The sequence below is a fragment of the Tursiops truncatus genome, chromosome 21 (assembly GCF_011762595.2).
Source record: "Tursiops truncatus isolate mTurTru1 chromosome 21, mTurTru1.mat.Y, whole genome shotgun sequence".
Taxonomy (NCBI): domain Eukaryota; kingdom Metazoa; phylum Chordata; class Mammalia; order Artiodactyla; family Delphinidae; genus Tursiops; species Tursiops truncatus.
Genome location: NC_047054.1, coordinates 13,027,191 through 13,043,848, shown reverse-complemented (window position 1 = coordinate 13,043,848; position 16,658 = coordinate 13,027,191). Strand labels below are relative to the sequence as shown.

General features: G+C 45.7%; 1 protein-coding gene across 2 annotated transcripts in view; it reads left to right on the top strand.

Annotated features, from left to right (window-relative positions):
• The window catches only part of ACSL1 (acyl-CoA synthetase long chain family member 1), a 72,329-nt gene that overhangs the window by 33,583 nt on the left and 22,088 nt on the right, over positions 1-16,658 (top strand). For both annotated transcript variants that reach the window (XM_019921487.3, XM_033848734.2), the window contains exons 3-7: positions 7,148-7,262; positions 7,985-8,049; positions 10,601-10,702; positions 13,254-13,353; positions 13,564-13,742. In XM_019921487.3, coding sequence (XP_019777046.2) covers positions 7,148-7,262; positions 7,985-8,049; positions 10,601-10,702; positions 13,254-13,353; positions 13,564-13,742 — 561 coding nt within the window. The remainder of the gene's footprint in view (positions 1-7,147; positions 7,263-7,984; positions 8,050-10,600; positions 10,703-13,253; positions 13,354-13,563; positions 13,743-16,658) is intronic.

Genomic DNA, 16,658 nt, shown 5'->3' with positions numbered 1-16,658 from the left:
AGAGGTGGGCAGAGATGTGCCCTTCTAGCCCCACCACTGGCGACCTTGCTGCTGTGAAATTCAGAGAATTTTCACACAGGTTTTCCAGAAACATCACAACTTCAGAGGGCATTTTCAGCCAGTTGCCCTAGCAGTTGGGGCACAGAGGGTGGGATGGAGGGGACACGGGTTCAAGCCCTGGTCCGGGAAGATGCCACATGCTGCGGAGCAGCTAAGCCCGTGCGCGACAGCTACTGAGCCTGGGCTCTAGAGCCCACGAGCCACAACTACTGAGCCCATGTGCTGCAACTACTGAAGCCCACGTGCCTAGAGCCCATGCTCTGCCACAAGAGAAGCCACCGCAATGAGAAGGCCACGCACCACAACGAAGAGTAGCCCCCGCTCGCTGCAACTAGAGAAAGCCCGCGTGCGGCAACGAAGACCCAACGCGGCCCAATAAATAACTAAATAAGTAAATTAATTAATTAGCCTCGCCCCAAGCAAGGTCCACTCCTGTCGAATGAAACATGGCAGACGTAGGCCTTCTGAGCCTCTGGGCAAAAACCCCGCCTTCACAGCAGCCTCTAAAGGGCCGAGCAAGGGTAAGGAACAGACGCGTTTCCTTCCGCCTGTGAGCTAGTGCCTCGCACGTTCTCAGTGGCCAGCACGCAGAGACGCTACAGGCAGGCTTGTTTTGCTGGACCAGTGTGTGTTTGTGGGAATTTGGATTTTGTGCCTCTGCACTCTCTCCCCTTCCACGGAGGTGGGAGGGAGCTTTTTCCCTCGTGCAGTTGGCTAGTTTTCTCTGGTGACGAGATTGACCTGTGTTTGGCGGCACAGAACTGGTTTGCTAAGTACTGAGTCGGCCTCCCCCACCCCTTAGGCAGGTCCTCCCGTGGGTACAGGGGGCGCTCAGGAAGCTGAAAACTGGAGAGGAAGCTGAGGTGGGGGGACAGGAAAGCCTCCTGAGGATTAGAGGGGAGTGATAGAGAACCAGACCCTCCCCAGGTGGCCACCAGGGTCTGGGCTTGTCTCCTGCAAGGTGGAGATGAACCGTGTGTGGGCGAGTTTGAACCCGGATGTCCTACAGGCTGGTCTGAAGCTCGCTCTGCCGCATTTTAGACGTGGGACTGAGACGGGAAGGTCTCCCCACTGTCTGTTTGTCCATTTTCTCATCTTCGAAGTGAATACTTCCTTCCAAACCTCCCGCACTCAGATGAGAACACCCAGCACCGGTTGTAACGGATGCTTCTGCCCCTTCTTCACTCACTGTGTGTAAAGGATCTCAGGAAGTTGGCTGGTTAAATGGTGAGCGCAAGTAGTAAACCTGAGGGTTCATGGTTGCATGGTTACATTTATGTCAACATAATGGAGGAGTCTAGGTATTTTTAAAATACCCTGTTCATTATCCTAAAACATCTGGTTGGGAACATCACCTATTGGCTGGTCTTGAATAAAGGCCCTAGTTTGCTCTGTCAAAGATCTCGTGTTGCTGGATAGAACTGATGGCCAGAGAGCCTCTAGGTCCCCGGATGGAAAAGTCTCTGTGTGCCTGTTTATAAAAGGCTGCAGGTGATGGTGGCCTGAACAGGTAAGATGCATGTGAAGTCTACATGCTGGGAGGAGTGTATTTTACATGGACGATATTGGAAAGAGCAAAAAAAAGTCATTTTTACCCCCGAGAACTGTGGTTTCCACCTGCTGCTTTTCTCCCTAGAGGTGGATTAGATAAAATCCAGCCCAGTCTTCAGCAGCCTCTTTAGATGTTACTGGGTTCTCCCCACTCCCTCTCTGCTGTCCCTTCCTTCCCCTCCTCCCTCCTTCCCTCCCTCCCTCCTACTTCCTGCCCTCCCCCAATCCATCTCCTTAGAGGAAATAAATGGTAGTAACATAATAGGTGGTTGACTGTTGGGGCCATTTTCTAGATGGAGATAAGTGGGACCACAATTTGTAAAGCTCAGGCCTTTCTATCCCTGAGAAATCCTCAAGGATGTAGTAATTTGCTTTTGCATTTATTCATTCATTCATTCATTCATTTATATTTATTTTTGGCTACATTGGGTCTTCATTGCTGCGCGCGGGCTTTCTCTAGTTGCGGCGAGCAGGGGCTACTCTTCATTGCGGTGCGTGGGCTTCTCATTGCGGTGGCTTCTCTTGTTGCGGAGCACGGGCTCTAGGCGCACAGGCTTCAGTAGTTGTGGCTCATGGGTTCTAAAGCACAGGCTCAGTTAGTTCCTCGGCATGTGGGATCTTCCCGGACCAGGGCTCGAACCCTTGTCCCCTGCATTGGCAGGCAGATTCTTAACCACTGTGCCACCAGGGAAGTCCCTGCTTTTGCATTTAAATATGGGAGTGATGCAAAATGAGTCTCACCATCAGATGTTCCTTTTTCTCAAATATTGGCAAGAGCTCTAGTGCTGGGAACCATCGATTCACAGATGTTCACTGTCTTCCTGTCCTTACTGCCCCTGAGGGGAACTTGAACTTTTATTTCCTAACTCAGCCCACGTGGGGAGACTGACCTCTAGAGGAACCTTTGCTTGTATAGCCATTGCCAAATATCCTCGTGACCGCGATTTGACGGTAGGATGGTCACTACCCACTGACTCACAATCTTTTCTTTTTTTAAAACTGGGAAAACTGTATAAACCACATTAAAGAGGAAAGAAAAAACCCTTGATCCTCCCTGACTCAATCTTATTGGCCAATTTCCTGCACATTCCACTGGGGTTGTCTGCATAGCTCTCCCTGTTTTTTGAGTACAACTGAAACCCGCACCTTCACCCCCCATCTGTAGGTTATGTCAGAAGTCCAGAGAGGCCAGATTTAAAATATTTCTTCATTTAAGTAGGTGTTCCTAGAAATAGTTGCATGTACTTGGATAACCCGATAGTTAAATGCCCTGCCTTTGAAATGGCTCAATTCTGTAGCACATATGGACATTTGAGCTTCTGTTGCACTCAGCATGTAAGCCCTCACCTTGCAGGTGTAACTAAGGTTGCTAACACCCAGGGTTTATGGGTAGCACTTTCGTTCAAGATGAACGGTAACTCGTATGCACATCAAAAATGATGAGTCCCGGGCTTCCCTGGTGGCGCATTGGTTGAGAATCTGCCTGCCAATGCAGGGGACATGGGTTCGAGCCCTGGTCTGGGAAGATCCCACATGCCGTGGAACAACTAGGCCCGTGAGCCACAACTACTGAGCCTGCGCGTCTGGAGCCTGTGCTCCGCAACAAGAGAGGCCGCGATAGTGAGAGGCCCACGCACCCTGATGAAGAGTGGCCCCCACTTGCCGCAACTAGAGAAAGCCCTCACACAGAAACGAAGACCCAGCACAGCCAAAAGTAAATATATTAATTAATTTAAAAATTTTAAAAAATATTACTTCTAATTGTGATAAAATACACATAATGTTTACCATCTTAACCATTAAAAAAAAAAATGATGAGGCCTTATGGGCATACTGTGATCATCATGGAGCAACAAAACACAGACCTTGTTGCTCGGTCTTCCCTACCCTCATTTCACTCAGCTCCTCTCCTGAAATCATAGACTACGCCTTACAGTTAAGTGACAATGTGACCTGTCACCCAGTGTTTCACCTATACCTTAAATTGTACAGTTCTGGCATAGAATTCATTTACTGCTTTATCGTCAAACTTTTGCTACTTTGCTAATTAGAGTAATAATAAATGTCTTGTCCTCGGGTTCCTTTGCCAAGATGATGGCCTTATTTGGGATGTGATTAGCTTCTTTAACTTTGATTTGGCTGTTTTACCAGCATGCCTCTCAAAGTCCTGAAGATCATATACCACCAAAACGGTAGCGTAACCAAAGAATTACTTAGGCAAAAGTTTGTTATAAAACGATACTCCAGAGCAGTGATTCTCAAAGTTGGAACTGGGGAGTTGACCTGTTGTCTTGAAGAGATAGGGTCTCCATATATCCAGAGCTAAACTTCATCTCTTTTTTCAAACCTACCCCCAATCCCTAGTTTCCTATTTTGGATAAATCGGAACTGCTGTTGTCTCAGGCCTCCGACTCTCCCTTCCTGTTTTCCTGCATCCAGTTACCTACCAGTCCCATTCATTCGTGCTTAGCGCCTCCAGTCTCACGTCCCTGCCCTAGTCCAGGCCCACGTCAGCTGGTCTCTGTCCGTCCTGTTCCGTACACTGCTCACCCTCCTTGTAGATTTTAAAGCATTACCCGTATATTCACCACTCCCCTGCTGGGGACCTTAATGCCTCCAGGCTGGCGCACCAGAGTCCCCGGAAGGGCCAGCTGAAACGCGGCTGCTGGATCACACCCCCAGAGTTTCCAACTTGGTAGATCTGGCAGAGGGCTCACTAAATGCTTTCCCTACAAGGGCCAGGTGTTACCTTGACCATCCTCTGAGGACCTCAGCTCTGGGGTGAGCCTGTGCTCTGTAGATTCTAGGCTTCTCCTCTCTATTCGTTCCAGCTCCCTCCACGCTCCTCTGCTCAGCCAGTACTCCTGGAGTCCCTCTGGTCATGTAGGGATAAGGTTTAGCTGCCTTCAGAACAAACCCTGTATCTTATTTGCCTGGTTCCCACCAGCTCTGTTGGCAGCCGTGGGCACCGCTCAGCAGAACGCACTGGGAAGGCATTATTGCTTTTGCAGAGAGACAACTGAGTAGTGCCACGGATGAGCGACCGTCCTGAGGAGAGGTGTAGCTGGCACCACGCTAGGCTGAGGTCATGAGGGCCTCTCCGTGGGCCGCCGGGCTGCCTGGGCCTTCAGGCCATGTGGTGACACGCAGAGCAGGTCGCAGGTCGGCGGGTGGCCAGGAGACAGCTATTTAATGACGGCTGGCTCCCCTTTAGCAGGCGCACCTTTTACTTTTCTCAGCGTTTTCTCTCCTTCCATTTTGTGTCTTTCAGTCTCCTGTCTCTCTCTTTCTGTCTTAGCCTCGATGCCCTGGGTCTTTGGGATAGCTTCCTGGGTTGAAGAGGCTTCTGATGTTTACTATAAAGCCACGAATTGCTTCTGAATTTTAATCTGAATATTTGTTGGTGAAATGATATAGGCTAAGAAGGACTGGCCTTGTAGTTAGGACACGTTATCAGGTGTCTGAGTAACATTCTACACATTAGTGTTTTACAGGAAAGTTCTTGTTTAACTAAAACTAACCCTGGACATGGGCACGTGATATCCCCATTTTACAGAAAAGAAAACAGACTCCGAGATTAAGCAATAATAATGCAGGATTCTCAAGGGAAGAGATTTTTCCATCTTTATGTGCACGAAGAATAACTTCTTTGCTTTTATAAAGTAGCATGTTGTAGTTAATAATTGTATTTTGGAATCATGGCTACAGGTCTTAGAAAGTTTCTGCCAAGATAAGACTGTGTGACGATGAGAAAATACGATTGGGTGATGTTTACCCCAGAAGACTATTAGCAGTTGTAGAGCAAGAGTTAAACACACATATGTAGCACATAGTAGATACTAAAAGAATGTATATAAACATATAAGCAAAAAAATGTCTAGAAGGAGCTCACCAAACTGATAACAGGGGCTAGTCATTTTTTTCCTCGACATACTTCTATACTATTAAACATTTTAATAAGTATATAAATGATAACTTTTTTTTCTTTTTTTTTTGCGGTATGCAGTCCTCTCACTGTTGTGGCCTCTCCCGCTGCGGAGCACAGGCTCCGGACGCGCAGGCTCAGCAGCCATGGCTCACGGGCCCAGCCGCTCCGCGGCATGTGGGATCCTCCCGGACCAGGGCTTGAACCCTTGTCCCCTGCATCGGCAGGCGGACTCTCAACGACCGCACCACCAGGGAAGCCCTAAATGATAACTTTTAAAAAAATATTTATTTATTTATTTGGCTGTGTTGGGTCTTAGTTGCAGCACGCGGGCTTCTCTCTAGTTGCGGAGCGCAGGCTCCCAAGCTCACGGGCTTAGTTGCCCCACAGCGTGTGGGATCTTAGTTCCCCGAGCAGGGATCGAACCCATGTCCCCTGCACTGGAAGGCAGATTCTTAACCACTGGACCACCAGGGAAATCCCCTATAAACAATAACTTAATAGGGGAAGGAAAGAGCTAATGGGAGGAGGAGTGAAGAATCCTATTTTTTAAAAAACAACAACAACAAGGAAAAGAATCCACCAGCACCTGTCTGGCTGTCTCTTTGCCTTATAAAGGGTCTCCACATTGGTCTGTCCCCTGGAGTGCATCCTGTTTCCCCATTAGCTCTGCCTCTTCAGACTGTTTCCTCTTTGAGACCTCGCCTTTTGCCCCTTCGTGAAGCCTTTCCTAGTTTCTTCCTTCAAACCTCATGCTAGAAACAATGTCTCCCACTTTTGAACTGTGCTTTCTTGTGGTACCAGAAGTCCTTGTATCATAATCTAATCTCCCCCAAGAAATTTTAAACAAAAATACATCTCTACCCCTTGCAGTATCTCTGGGGCCCCAGCATGCTGAGCTGCTCACTGGTTGAGAATTCCTGCCTCTTGAGATGACTTGCCAGTTAGGGGTTCTTGTCCATAACGGGTGTACTTTCTGAGCCAACAGATGGCAACTTAGAGGAGGGGGCACAACGGTAGCAACTCTGCCTCCTTACAAGTGCTGCAGGTCAGTGTGTCCATGCACATCCTACATTTTATAGCTGATGATGGTAACTAGTAGATGCTACCTGAGAAACTGAAGTTGGCAAAGAGAAAAAGCAGTACACATGATCTCCAAAAGAATATAGCTAACATGATGGAAGTAAAACTGAACAGTGTGTTCTTTCCTCAAGACCTGACAAAAATCGGTCTTCTGTGCTGCTGGGCACAGTTTGAGAATCAGCACAGTGCATTTAGGGGGTTGGTGTCCAGTCCTCAGACTCCTCAGCCTTGTCTGGCAGGACCAGTGCTTAGAGGTCTGTGAGCCTCTTTTCTTTTTCCCTCAGTTGCTTCCTTTTCCCAGGGGTCCTGGATGGACATGGTCCCAGCCTTGCTTCTCTGAAGCCTGCACTTGTCTCCAGGTGGATGATTTATATCAGACGCCAGCACGTCCCGCCCTGGAGTTCATCCAGCAAATGCTCACCGAGCAGCTGCTCCCAGGCCCTGGAGAGGATTGAAGGTGCACACGGTAGACTTTTATTTTTGATGCTTCCTGCTGACGTGCTTTCTGTCTGTCTGTCTTTTCCCCAGGGCAGCGATGGTGCCCGGAGATCCGTGCTCCTGGACAGTGACGAGCCCTTGGTGTATTTCTATGATGACGTCAGAACGCTATATGAAGGTTTCCAGAGGGGCATACAGATCTCAAGTGAGCATTTGACTGAATCCGTGTGACTAATGCTTCATGTTTCTCCTTCAGAAAGAGGGGTCTTTCGTCAGAAAGCCATATTTGCTCCCAACTTTCTCCCACTCAGTCTGGCTCCCAGCTCCCTGTCTCCTCCCATAACTTCCGCAGAGTGAGTCTCACTGCACACGGGTCCCGCTGGGTGTGCCCCGCGGCCAAGGGGCTTCCGTGGTCACACGTCTTTTAGCTCAGAATAGGCTCTGGCGTTTCTTGCAGTAAAGAGACCTGTTTAATTGCGCCTGATCCAACATTTCTCAAACTTGCTTGACCAGGAGACCCGTATTTTGAGAAATAAACACTGACATCCAAGGAAGCGGGGTTCCGTCAGAGACACTTGTGGGGTGTCAGCTCATGGGACTGCCCTTCATCCCTGAGGATGGCACGGAAGACCCCGGGTACCCAGAAGCTGCCCGGCCTTGCAGCCCCTCTCCCTCCTGCCCCATGTAAGAAACAAAATAGAAATAAAGAAACAAACAAAGACTCAGACCAAAACCCAGGGAGAAAACATTTCCAATCTGAATTCATTGTTTCACATCTGAGGACCACAGTAGAATCTACCTGATACTTTGTGGAATGAAAGATACAAACGAGAATCCAGGAATATTTATGTGTGTTAAAACGAGAATCTAGGAATATTTATGCATGTTAAGTCCATCCTTTTTTTTTTAATTTTTTTCTCCTTTCAGATAATGGCCCATGTTTAGGTTCTAGGAAACCAGACCAACCCTATGAATGGCTTTCATACAAACAGGTGAGTTTGCTGGCTGTGTGGCCGCCTCACGCGAGCCACAGTGCTGGAACGTGGCAGTTCTTGGAGCCGTTGAACGTCGGGCAGGAAGGAGTAATGAGCTGTAGGTCCGGTGGGCAGAGGGATTTCTCAGTGTTTATTCTGCCCTACCAGAGCCAAATAGTAGTTTTCAGATCCCTCGTTTTCACAAGTGGTGTAAAAACAGTTCATGTGTGTTGGAAATTTCACATTGCATGATGGTCTTCAGGCCTCACAGAATCTTCACGTGCTTCTGGGTTACATCATCTTCTTGTCATGTTACTGTTTTGTTCAGGTCTCAGCCTGTCAATAACCAGTATTGTGGCTGGACCAGCCCTCGTGGTTCATATTATGATTGCAAGACGCCTTTCAGCAATAACCATAAGGAAACTTGGAAAAAATAAAGCTTTCTTACTACAGGACATGGAAATGACGCAACACACCTGGGCCACACAAGCGAGGCCTCGGGTAGGGGGAGAGAGAGCGTAGAGCACCTGGGGTTCTGCTTTATTAGGGTCAAAGATGGGGGCCTAGGGTTTCAAGGGCTCACTCTTATTAATGAATTTGAAACAGAAGAGCAGGAACTTAAAGCACAGGAAGAGAGAAAACAAGTGGCTCAGACTGTCAGTTATCAACATCAACGGAGATCTGTAAAACAAAGGAGCCTCATGCGGGGAGGGGGCCTAGCTCCTTATCTAGCCTATGGCTGGTGATGCATCAGCCTTGGCTTGGAAGTGGATGGTCAGCGATCAAAGCTTAAGGCAGGCACTTGCATTACAAAACAAGAGAAAGCCCAGCCTTGGGGTTTACACTACAGTTACCTACAGTGATCTGTTCCTCTATTGCTTCTGATATATTGGCTGGAGGAGAGAAAACAGGTCCATTGCAGGTGGGATGTTTGAAGGCAGATTGGAAATCACTGGGGTTTCAGAAGTACATTTGTACATTTCAGACAGAGGCTGGTGAAGAGTAAAAAAATAGACTTAAGCTAACTTTGAATTTGTATATTTTTACTTTTTTTTTTTTTTTTTTTTGCGGTACTTGGGCCTCTCACTGTTGTGGCCTCTCCCATTGCGGAGCACAGGCTCTGGACACGCAGGCTCAGCGGCCATGGCTCACGGGCCCAGCCGCTCCGCGGCATGTGGGATCTTCCCGGACCAGGGCATGAACCCGTGTCCCCTGCATCGGCAGGCAGACTCTCAACCACTGCGCCACCAGGGAAGCCCTGAATTTGTATATTTAAATCACTTTTTCCCCCTAGCCCAGTGATTCTTAGCTTTTGGGGCTAGGAACCCCTGTAAGGTTTTTTGAAGAAAGGTCTGGACCCTCGTTCTAGAGATACAAGTACATGCATAGAATCCCAATAAGCTCTGAAAACCATCTAGGTACTCGCGGGTTCCCAGCCCTTACACACAAGCAGGAGTTGTGAAACAGTGCATGGGGTATGGAAGTAATAAGCATGTTAATGTCATTCTTGCTGTCGCCTGGCCAGTGTTGCTTTCACCACCATTGCTGCGTACGGTGGGGCACTGTGTGCCAGAACCCACAGGCTTCTGGGGCAGGAATAGGTGTGGTTCTGTTTTGTGCGGGCGTGAGTGTGGATTTAAAGTGCTCTTGAGAATTTACCAACTGAGAATAAAGAAAAGAATTCCAAATTAAGATTCAAAAAAAAATTTTTTAGTTCATTTGGGGTAAGAATGAGGAGAGGATGAGGGATGGGGGCAGGGATATAGCCCTGCCTAATTTTTATGAATCTACCTATTTTTACATAGTTGTAATTAATAGTATGCGTTTTTGTATTCATTTATCTTACTTAAAATTGTTACAAATACTCTGTTTGATATGGTTTTCATAACTGTAGTATTTACTAGCTGTAGAACATTTTCTTAGAGATTTACCATCATTTACTTAACCATCCAGCCATTGGTCTTTTTTCCCCTAGACTTTTGTGACTTTAGATAATTTTGAAATACATATCTTTGTACCTAAAGTTTTTTCAAACCTCTGGTTAGGATTGGGTTATTTCCAAAGAATAAATTCTCAAGAATACAATTGTGGAGCGTAATGATAAGAGCTTGTTCTTATTTTTTTTTTAAAGATCTCCCCCAAACTTGTTGTTTGTGTGTTTATATCAAAGGACAAGTTTTGGCTGCTTGGTTGCTCTTTATAAACACAGACACAAAGTTCTGTGTCCCTGGATTGCTTTTATAATTTTATAAAACTGAAGTATAAAAGTATAGAAACGAAACTAAAGTATAGAAACTCTGACATGTATCATCTGTGACCTGCAGCTGTTGGGGTGAAGTTCATTTGCTTTGCAGAAGGAACTGTATGATCAGTTTTCTTACAGTGAGTTCTGGTGATTCAAACCTTGAACTTTACAAAAATGTGTAACTAAAGGAATACCTGTTTGCCCCTGTTCTTCCCCGCAGGCAGTGCTGCTTCTTGGCTAAGGTATTAGGCTTGGCCATCACAGGAAGCTGTGTTCCTTGAGTTGGGCCTGATGCTCTTCCTCATTTTTTCTCCCCCGTTTTAGGTTGCAGAAATGTCAGAGTGTGTGGGCTCGGCGCTGCTCCACAAGGGCTTCAAGGCGGCCCCAGATCAGTTCATCGGCATCTTTTCTCAGAACAGACCTGAGGTATTAACCATTAGGCACTGACCGTACATGGTTTGGAGAGGTCTCAGATGGAAGAACCAGTTAGGGTTCACACCTGTCTCTGCTTCAGACCAGATTCTTTGGTCTGATTACCTCTAAGAACATGACTTTGTGTTATGCCTTAGAGAGTTACATGTATGAAAACCCAAACCAGGCCCTTCTTAGCCTTTAGGTAGGAAAAAAAAAAAATCACTTTTAAAGAAAATCAGGGTTTTTGTTTTTTTAAAATCAGGTCCCCAAACAAAAACGAGTGAAGAAAGTCTTAGAACAAATAACTAACAAAGAAGTCTTCCCACTTTAAGGGCTTCCTCTGTGATTAGAAAAATGGCATTAATAAATGACAGAGAAACTTGGATACATTTTTATCAGTAGCAAACTCTCATCCTTTCTCTCTAAAAGGTCTGGGCTCTCTCTGCCCAGATTATAAAGTTTAAAATCCCAGGGGCCATGGGGAAGGGGCCTCACTGGGAGCTGGCCTTAATTTGGGCAAGCAGACTGTTGTTTAGCCATCCAGGCCCATGCCTGGTGCTTCTGTAAACCACTGTATTAAATTACATTTAAATGAGAAGCCCTCTGGAGCTATTGCCTGTAGTGTGAGTAAACAAATAGTGGCATAGCTGGTGCAGAAAAATTCAGGCACTGGGCTTGAAGAAATTGAATTGATTCTTAGACCTACTTGGGTCCAAAAGACATGTTGGTTCAATCCCTGTGCTACTATTTTATAAATTAGAGTGGTTTCTCAGCGGTTGTTTTTAATAAATTTATTTATTTATTATTTTTGGCTGCCTTGGGTCTTCGTTGCTGGGCACAGGCTTTCTCTAGTTGCGGCGAGCTGGGGCTACTCTTCGTGCAGTGCACGAGCTTCTCATTGCCGTGGCTTCTCTTGTTGGGGAGCACAGGCTCTAGGCGTGTGGGCTTCAGTAGTTGCAGCACATGGGCTCAGTAGTTGTGGCGCGCAGGCTCTAGAGCGCAGGCCCAGTAGTTGTGGTGCGTGAGCTTAGTTGCCCCGTGGCATGTGGGATCTTCCCGGACCAGGGCTTGAACCCATGTCCCGTGCGTTGGCAGGTGGATTCTTAACCACTGCGCTACCAGCAAAGTCCAAGGTGGAGTCTTGATGCCTACGAGGGTGGGGAGGCCAAGGGAATGTCAGGAACAATGGCACGCTTGCGTGGAGCAGCATGTCTGTGATGGGGGATGAAGCATTTCACTGTGGTGGAGGGTGGAGTGGCAGGATGAGAGAGAGAGACAGCTCCAGGCCAAGTGAATGTGAGTGGGTTGTGCTTGCTCGCCATGGCCGTTGTGCCCTTATCTGTGCCGTGTGTTCTGCGGACGATGGGCACCACTGAGGATTATAAGCGAAAGAGGGACTCTGCTGCATCTGCCTTGTAGGCGGGTCAGTTGCTGTGTGGCTGATGTGTTTAGAGGAAGATGACCAGTGACTGTGTCACTTCTTTCCTTCCTCACTTTCCTAGGGAACCTTCCAGGACAGTTTTCCCGGTAGACACTGTGTCCCTCTTCCCCTAGTCCCAGGCCCTACGGCACACTGTGGCCAGATTGCTGTCCCTTAGAGCCCCAGTTGCTGTTTGGCCGAGAAACCCCAGAGGCTGCACCTTGCCAGGGACATAGAGCCAGGCTCCCCCATGGCCTCAGGCCGGCTCCAGCCCTCGCTCCAGCCTAGCCAGTCCCCACAGCCCTGCTGGGCCGTCCCAGCCAGCCTGGTGGCTCACTGATGCCCCCTCTCGCTGCCTTTTTTTTTAAAATATTTATTTGGCTGCGTTGGGTCTTAGTTGCGGCGCGTGGGATCTTCCTTGCGGCATGCAGGATCTTTCATTGCGGCATGCAGGCTTCTCTCTAGTTGTGGCACACGGGCTCAGTAGTTGTGGCACGTGGGCTTAGTTGCTCCGTGGCATGTGGGATCTTAGTTCCCTGACCAGAGATCGAACCTGCGACCGCTGCATTGGAAGGCAGATTCTTACCCACTGGACCACCCTCCCTGCTTTTTTTTAACATCTTTATTGGAGTATAATTGCTTTACAATGGTGTGTTAGTTTCTGCTTTATAACAAAGTGAATCAGTTATACATATACATATGTTCCCATATCTCTTCCCTCTTGGGTCTCCCTTTACCCTCCCTGCTTTGATCTCACAGTCCCGGCTCCCAGAGTCCCCTTACCTTTCTCTCCACCTGTCCAAATCGTGCTGCTCTTGCAAAGGGCAAGTTCGGTTACCTCCCCGACCAAGGAGGCCCACTGCAGGCTGTCTTGCCTCTGAGCCCGTCACTCTCATGCTGTTCATTCTCTTTTCACATATTTGCCTCAAATTTTCAGGCAAATTGTACTTTCCTTTTAAGAAGTGAGCAAGTGTTTTGCTCTCATTAGGAATCCCTTTGGTGCCTGGCACATAGTAGTAGATACACAGATGTTAGTTTTGCTACATCTGGTGTTTCCATGTTGAATCTCTATAGAGTATTGTTTTCCCTGGAGTGGTTCCACAATATCTTATTTTCTCACCCTGATCTTTACGTTTTCTTTAGTGGGTGATCATTGAACAGGGATGCTTTGCTTATTCGATGGTGATCGTTCCCCTCTATGACACCCTCGGGGCAGAAGCAATCACCTACATCATCAACAAAGGTATGTTTTCGGCCTTCAGGGGCACTTGGCATAGTTATTGGTTAGATACAGAGGCTACATTTGCTGATACATTATATGATAGGGATTTTTCCATTTAAATGTACATCTACCCTCCTATTCAAAAATGTAGTACTTAACCTGGTGTCAGATGTTACAGTCAAGCTTTTAGTATCCCAGAGCTGGTTCCTCACTGTGTCTCTTCACTTCCAGCTGAACTCTCTCTGGTTTTTGTGGACAAGCCAGGGAAGGCCATCCTCTTATTAGAAGGTGTAGAAAATAAATTAACACCATCCCTTAAAACTATCGTTCTCATGGACTCCTATGGCAGTAATCTGTCCGACCGAGGCAAGAAGTGCGGGGTGGAGCTCATCAGCTTGAAGGCGATGGAGGTGAGTCACCCTGCCCTGCCCACCTCGCTGCAGGGTTTCCCTGAGGTCATTTTGGCTCAAATGTGGTGTCCAGTGCGGCCACAAAGTCCCAACTCTGGCTGGTCCTGTAAAAGATGGAGAGCAGAGATCTCTGTCTCATTACCGGAAAGAAGAATTCTACCCGCCTGCCCAGTGGTAATCCATCACATTTTACAGGAAGTGTTCTCGTCAGGTGAGCTGCAGTGCTCACATACTCACTCCAGAGCACTGACAAGCCATGCCAATAAATGCTGGAAATGGGAATTCAGATTCAGGCAGAGATTTAAGTTTGTATGTCCTCTTTAGGCTTTAACACCTTTTACTTACTGATTTATCTCTTAAACGGAGCCAGACATAGAAATCTGCCTCGTTATTCCTTTCCCCAGGTTGCTTTTATAGGGTCCTGGTGAATGTCTAGCATAGAGGCTTGATTTGATTTATTCTTGTATTATATTTAAGATTCACATTAATCACAACTTCAAAGGTAACCATTCTAGGAAAATGAGTGTGGTCCATACCTTAATTGATTGTTTGACTTTGGATCCTACAAGAAGCTAGTCTCCCCAGTTTTTGGATTAAACTTCAATCCAAAACTGGGCAAGAGGAGGCCCTTGTTATTATGTGCACATCACGGGAAGTAATAGGTTCAGTAGAATAAGTCATTCTCTTTCTGAAAATATTATAAATATTTTCCTGGAACTGTTATAAAAATAGGGTTTTGAATTTTATTTACAGTTCTCCTTCTATCAAGAATTTGAGCTACGAGGAAGGATCTATAAAACTTTTCCTGGGGAACTTAGTTGTCACAGAGAATCTGTCATTTGTTCTGTCAGAGCTTCTGCCTCTCTCTCTCTCTCTCTCTCTCTCACACACACACACACACACACACACACACACACACACACACACACACACACGATAGCATACAACAGGAGTCCATAAGAGCTAATGGATGTGCTGAATTGTTAAATTGGGTTTTTAACTAGATTTTCACCTAGCATTTCCCTATTTTTGTATTTTTTACTTGTAACCCCATTTCATAATTATATCTTTTCCCCCATTTTTCCTCTTCCTGCTGCCCCCACCACACACAGACACATACACAAGCTTCTTTTTGTCTTTTTTGACTGCTCTGTATGATAAAGAAGTAATCTTAAGATTAAAATTTAGATAAGTGACCAAAGATTATAATGTAAAGTTTATATTAAAATATTTATAAAAGACATTGTTTTACACTTACCTGTATAATATGATCCATATTGGGTTTTTAAAATTTTTATAAGCAAAATATTAAATTTTTAAGCAATGAATTTAAAACTAACTTTTTGGTTGATCATGTGATCTAATTTTTATTAATGTCTATTTTTATAGCATCAAAAATAGAAACATTGGTATTTTTGCATTTTTTCTAATATTTTGTTATGAAAATTTTCAAATATGCAAATAAGTTGAAAGAATTGAGCAGTAGACCACTATATCCCACCAAGAGTCTATAATTAACATTTTAATATATCTGCTTTATCACAGATTAATCATTCTATCTCTTTATTCACTTCACTGATTTGTCTTTTTTTTTTTTTTTTTTTTTTGCGGTACGCGGGCCTCTCACTGTTGTGGCCTCTCCCGTTGCGGAGCACAGGCTCCGGACGCGCAGGCTCAGCGGCCATGGCTCACAGGCCCAGCCGCTCCGCGGCATGTGGGATCTTCCCGGACCGGGGCACGAACCCGTGTCCCCTGCATCGTCAGGCGGACTCTCAACCACTGCGCCACCAGGGAAGCCCTGATTTGTCTTTTTTTATTCATTTTCAGTAGGGTACAAATTTTATCACCCCCAAATACTTCATTAAGTAGAATTCAGTTTTCCTTCTGTTTATGGTTCTTTTTTATTTTGGCATTTGGAACCTAAAGATGACAACTTTAATTTTTATAATAGCTGTATTTTTTCCTAAATAATGACATAAGTCAGGCTTCAGGCTATAAAACTCTCTTGGAAAATAATGGACTAATTTGGATAATTTTTTTCTAATAAATTAAAAGTCTAATTGCATATAACTTGCTTTATTTTACTTAACATCAATTTTTGAAGAATTAGAGATCTTAAGAAGTTAATGTAAGAATTTTAAAAAGATGAGTGGAAATTTGGATCTGATAAAGATTATTTTAGAAAAAAGATTGGTGGAATTATCATTACTTTAACTCTTAGTTGACTTCTATTTGGATGTCAATGTTCCTATTTTTAATTAGTGGTCTGTTATATATATAATTTAAAGTGTGATTAGGATTAAAAACTGTTTAAAACTGTATGCTGGGTAGAAACTCACTGAGCCCTGAGCCCACCCATCTAATTTCCATTTATTTCTAGGCATGCTCATTCCACATGCTCACTCAAGCTGTTCGATTTTCATAGGAAAAGAATATTAATAGTTCATTAAAAAAATTAATAGATATTAAAATGGTCATGGAGACACCTTCATGAAGTAACACCATCAGAATTAGCCCTTGGTAGTAACTGGGAGTCCGCCTTTGGGAAATGCCGTACCTCAGAAATGAATCTGTCGTTCTTAACCTTCATAGCCATTCGCGAGTGGTCTTAAAGCTTCTGTCGTGGCCTGTTTTATAATTGGAGATGCCCCAATCCTTCCTCTGATCCATGTGGGGAGTACAGATAGTTGAGCCTCTCCAGAATGGCCACCAGTTAAGTCTGGCAGAGACTGATTTTCTCTCTCCAGATTGAAGATGTCAGTTCTGCAGAATGGGGTGATCACATATCTGTGCTGAGCTCTGGTTTTGGAAGGATACAGAGCAGCTGTGGTTCTCTGATTACGGTGCAGAGCCGGGCTTTGTTAAAGGCTGTGATAGGGGAGTGGAAACCAGAAGAACGTGTAAAAGACTTGGATT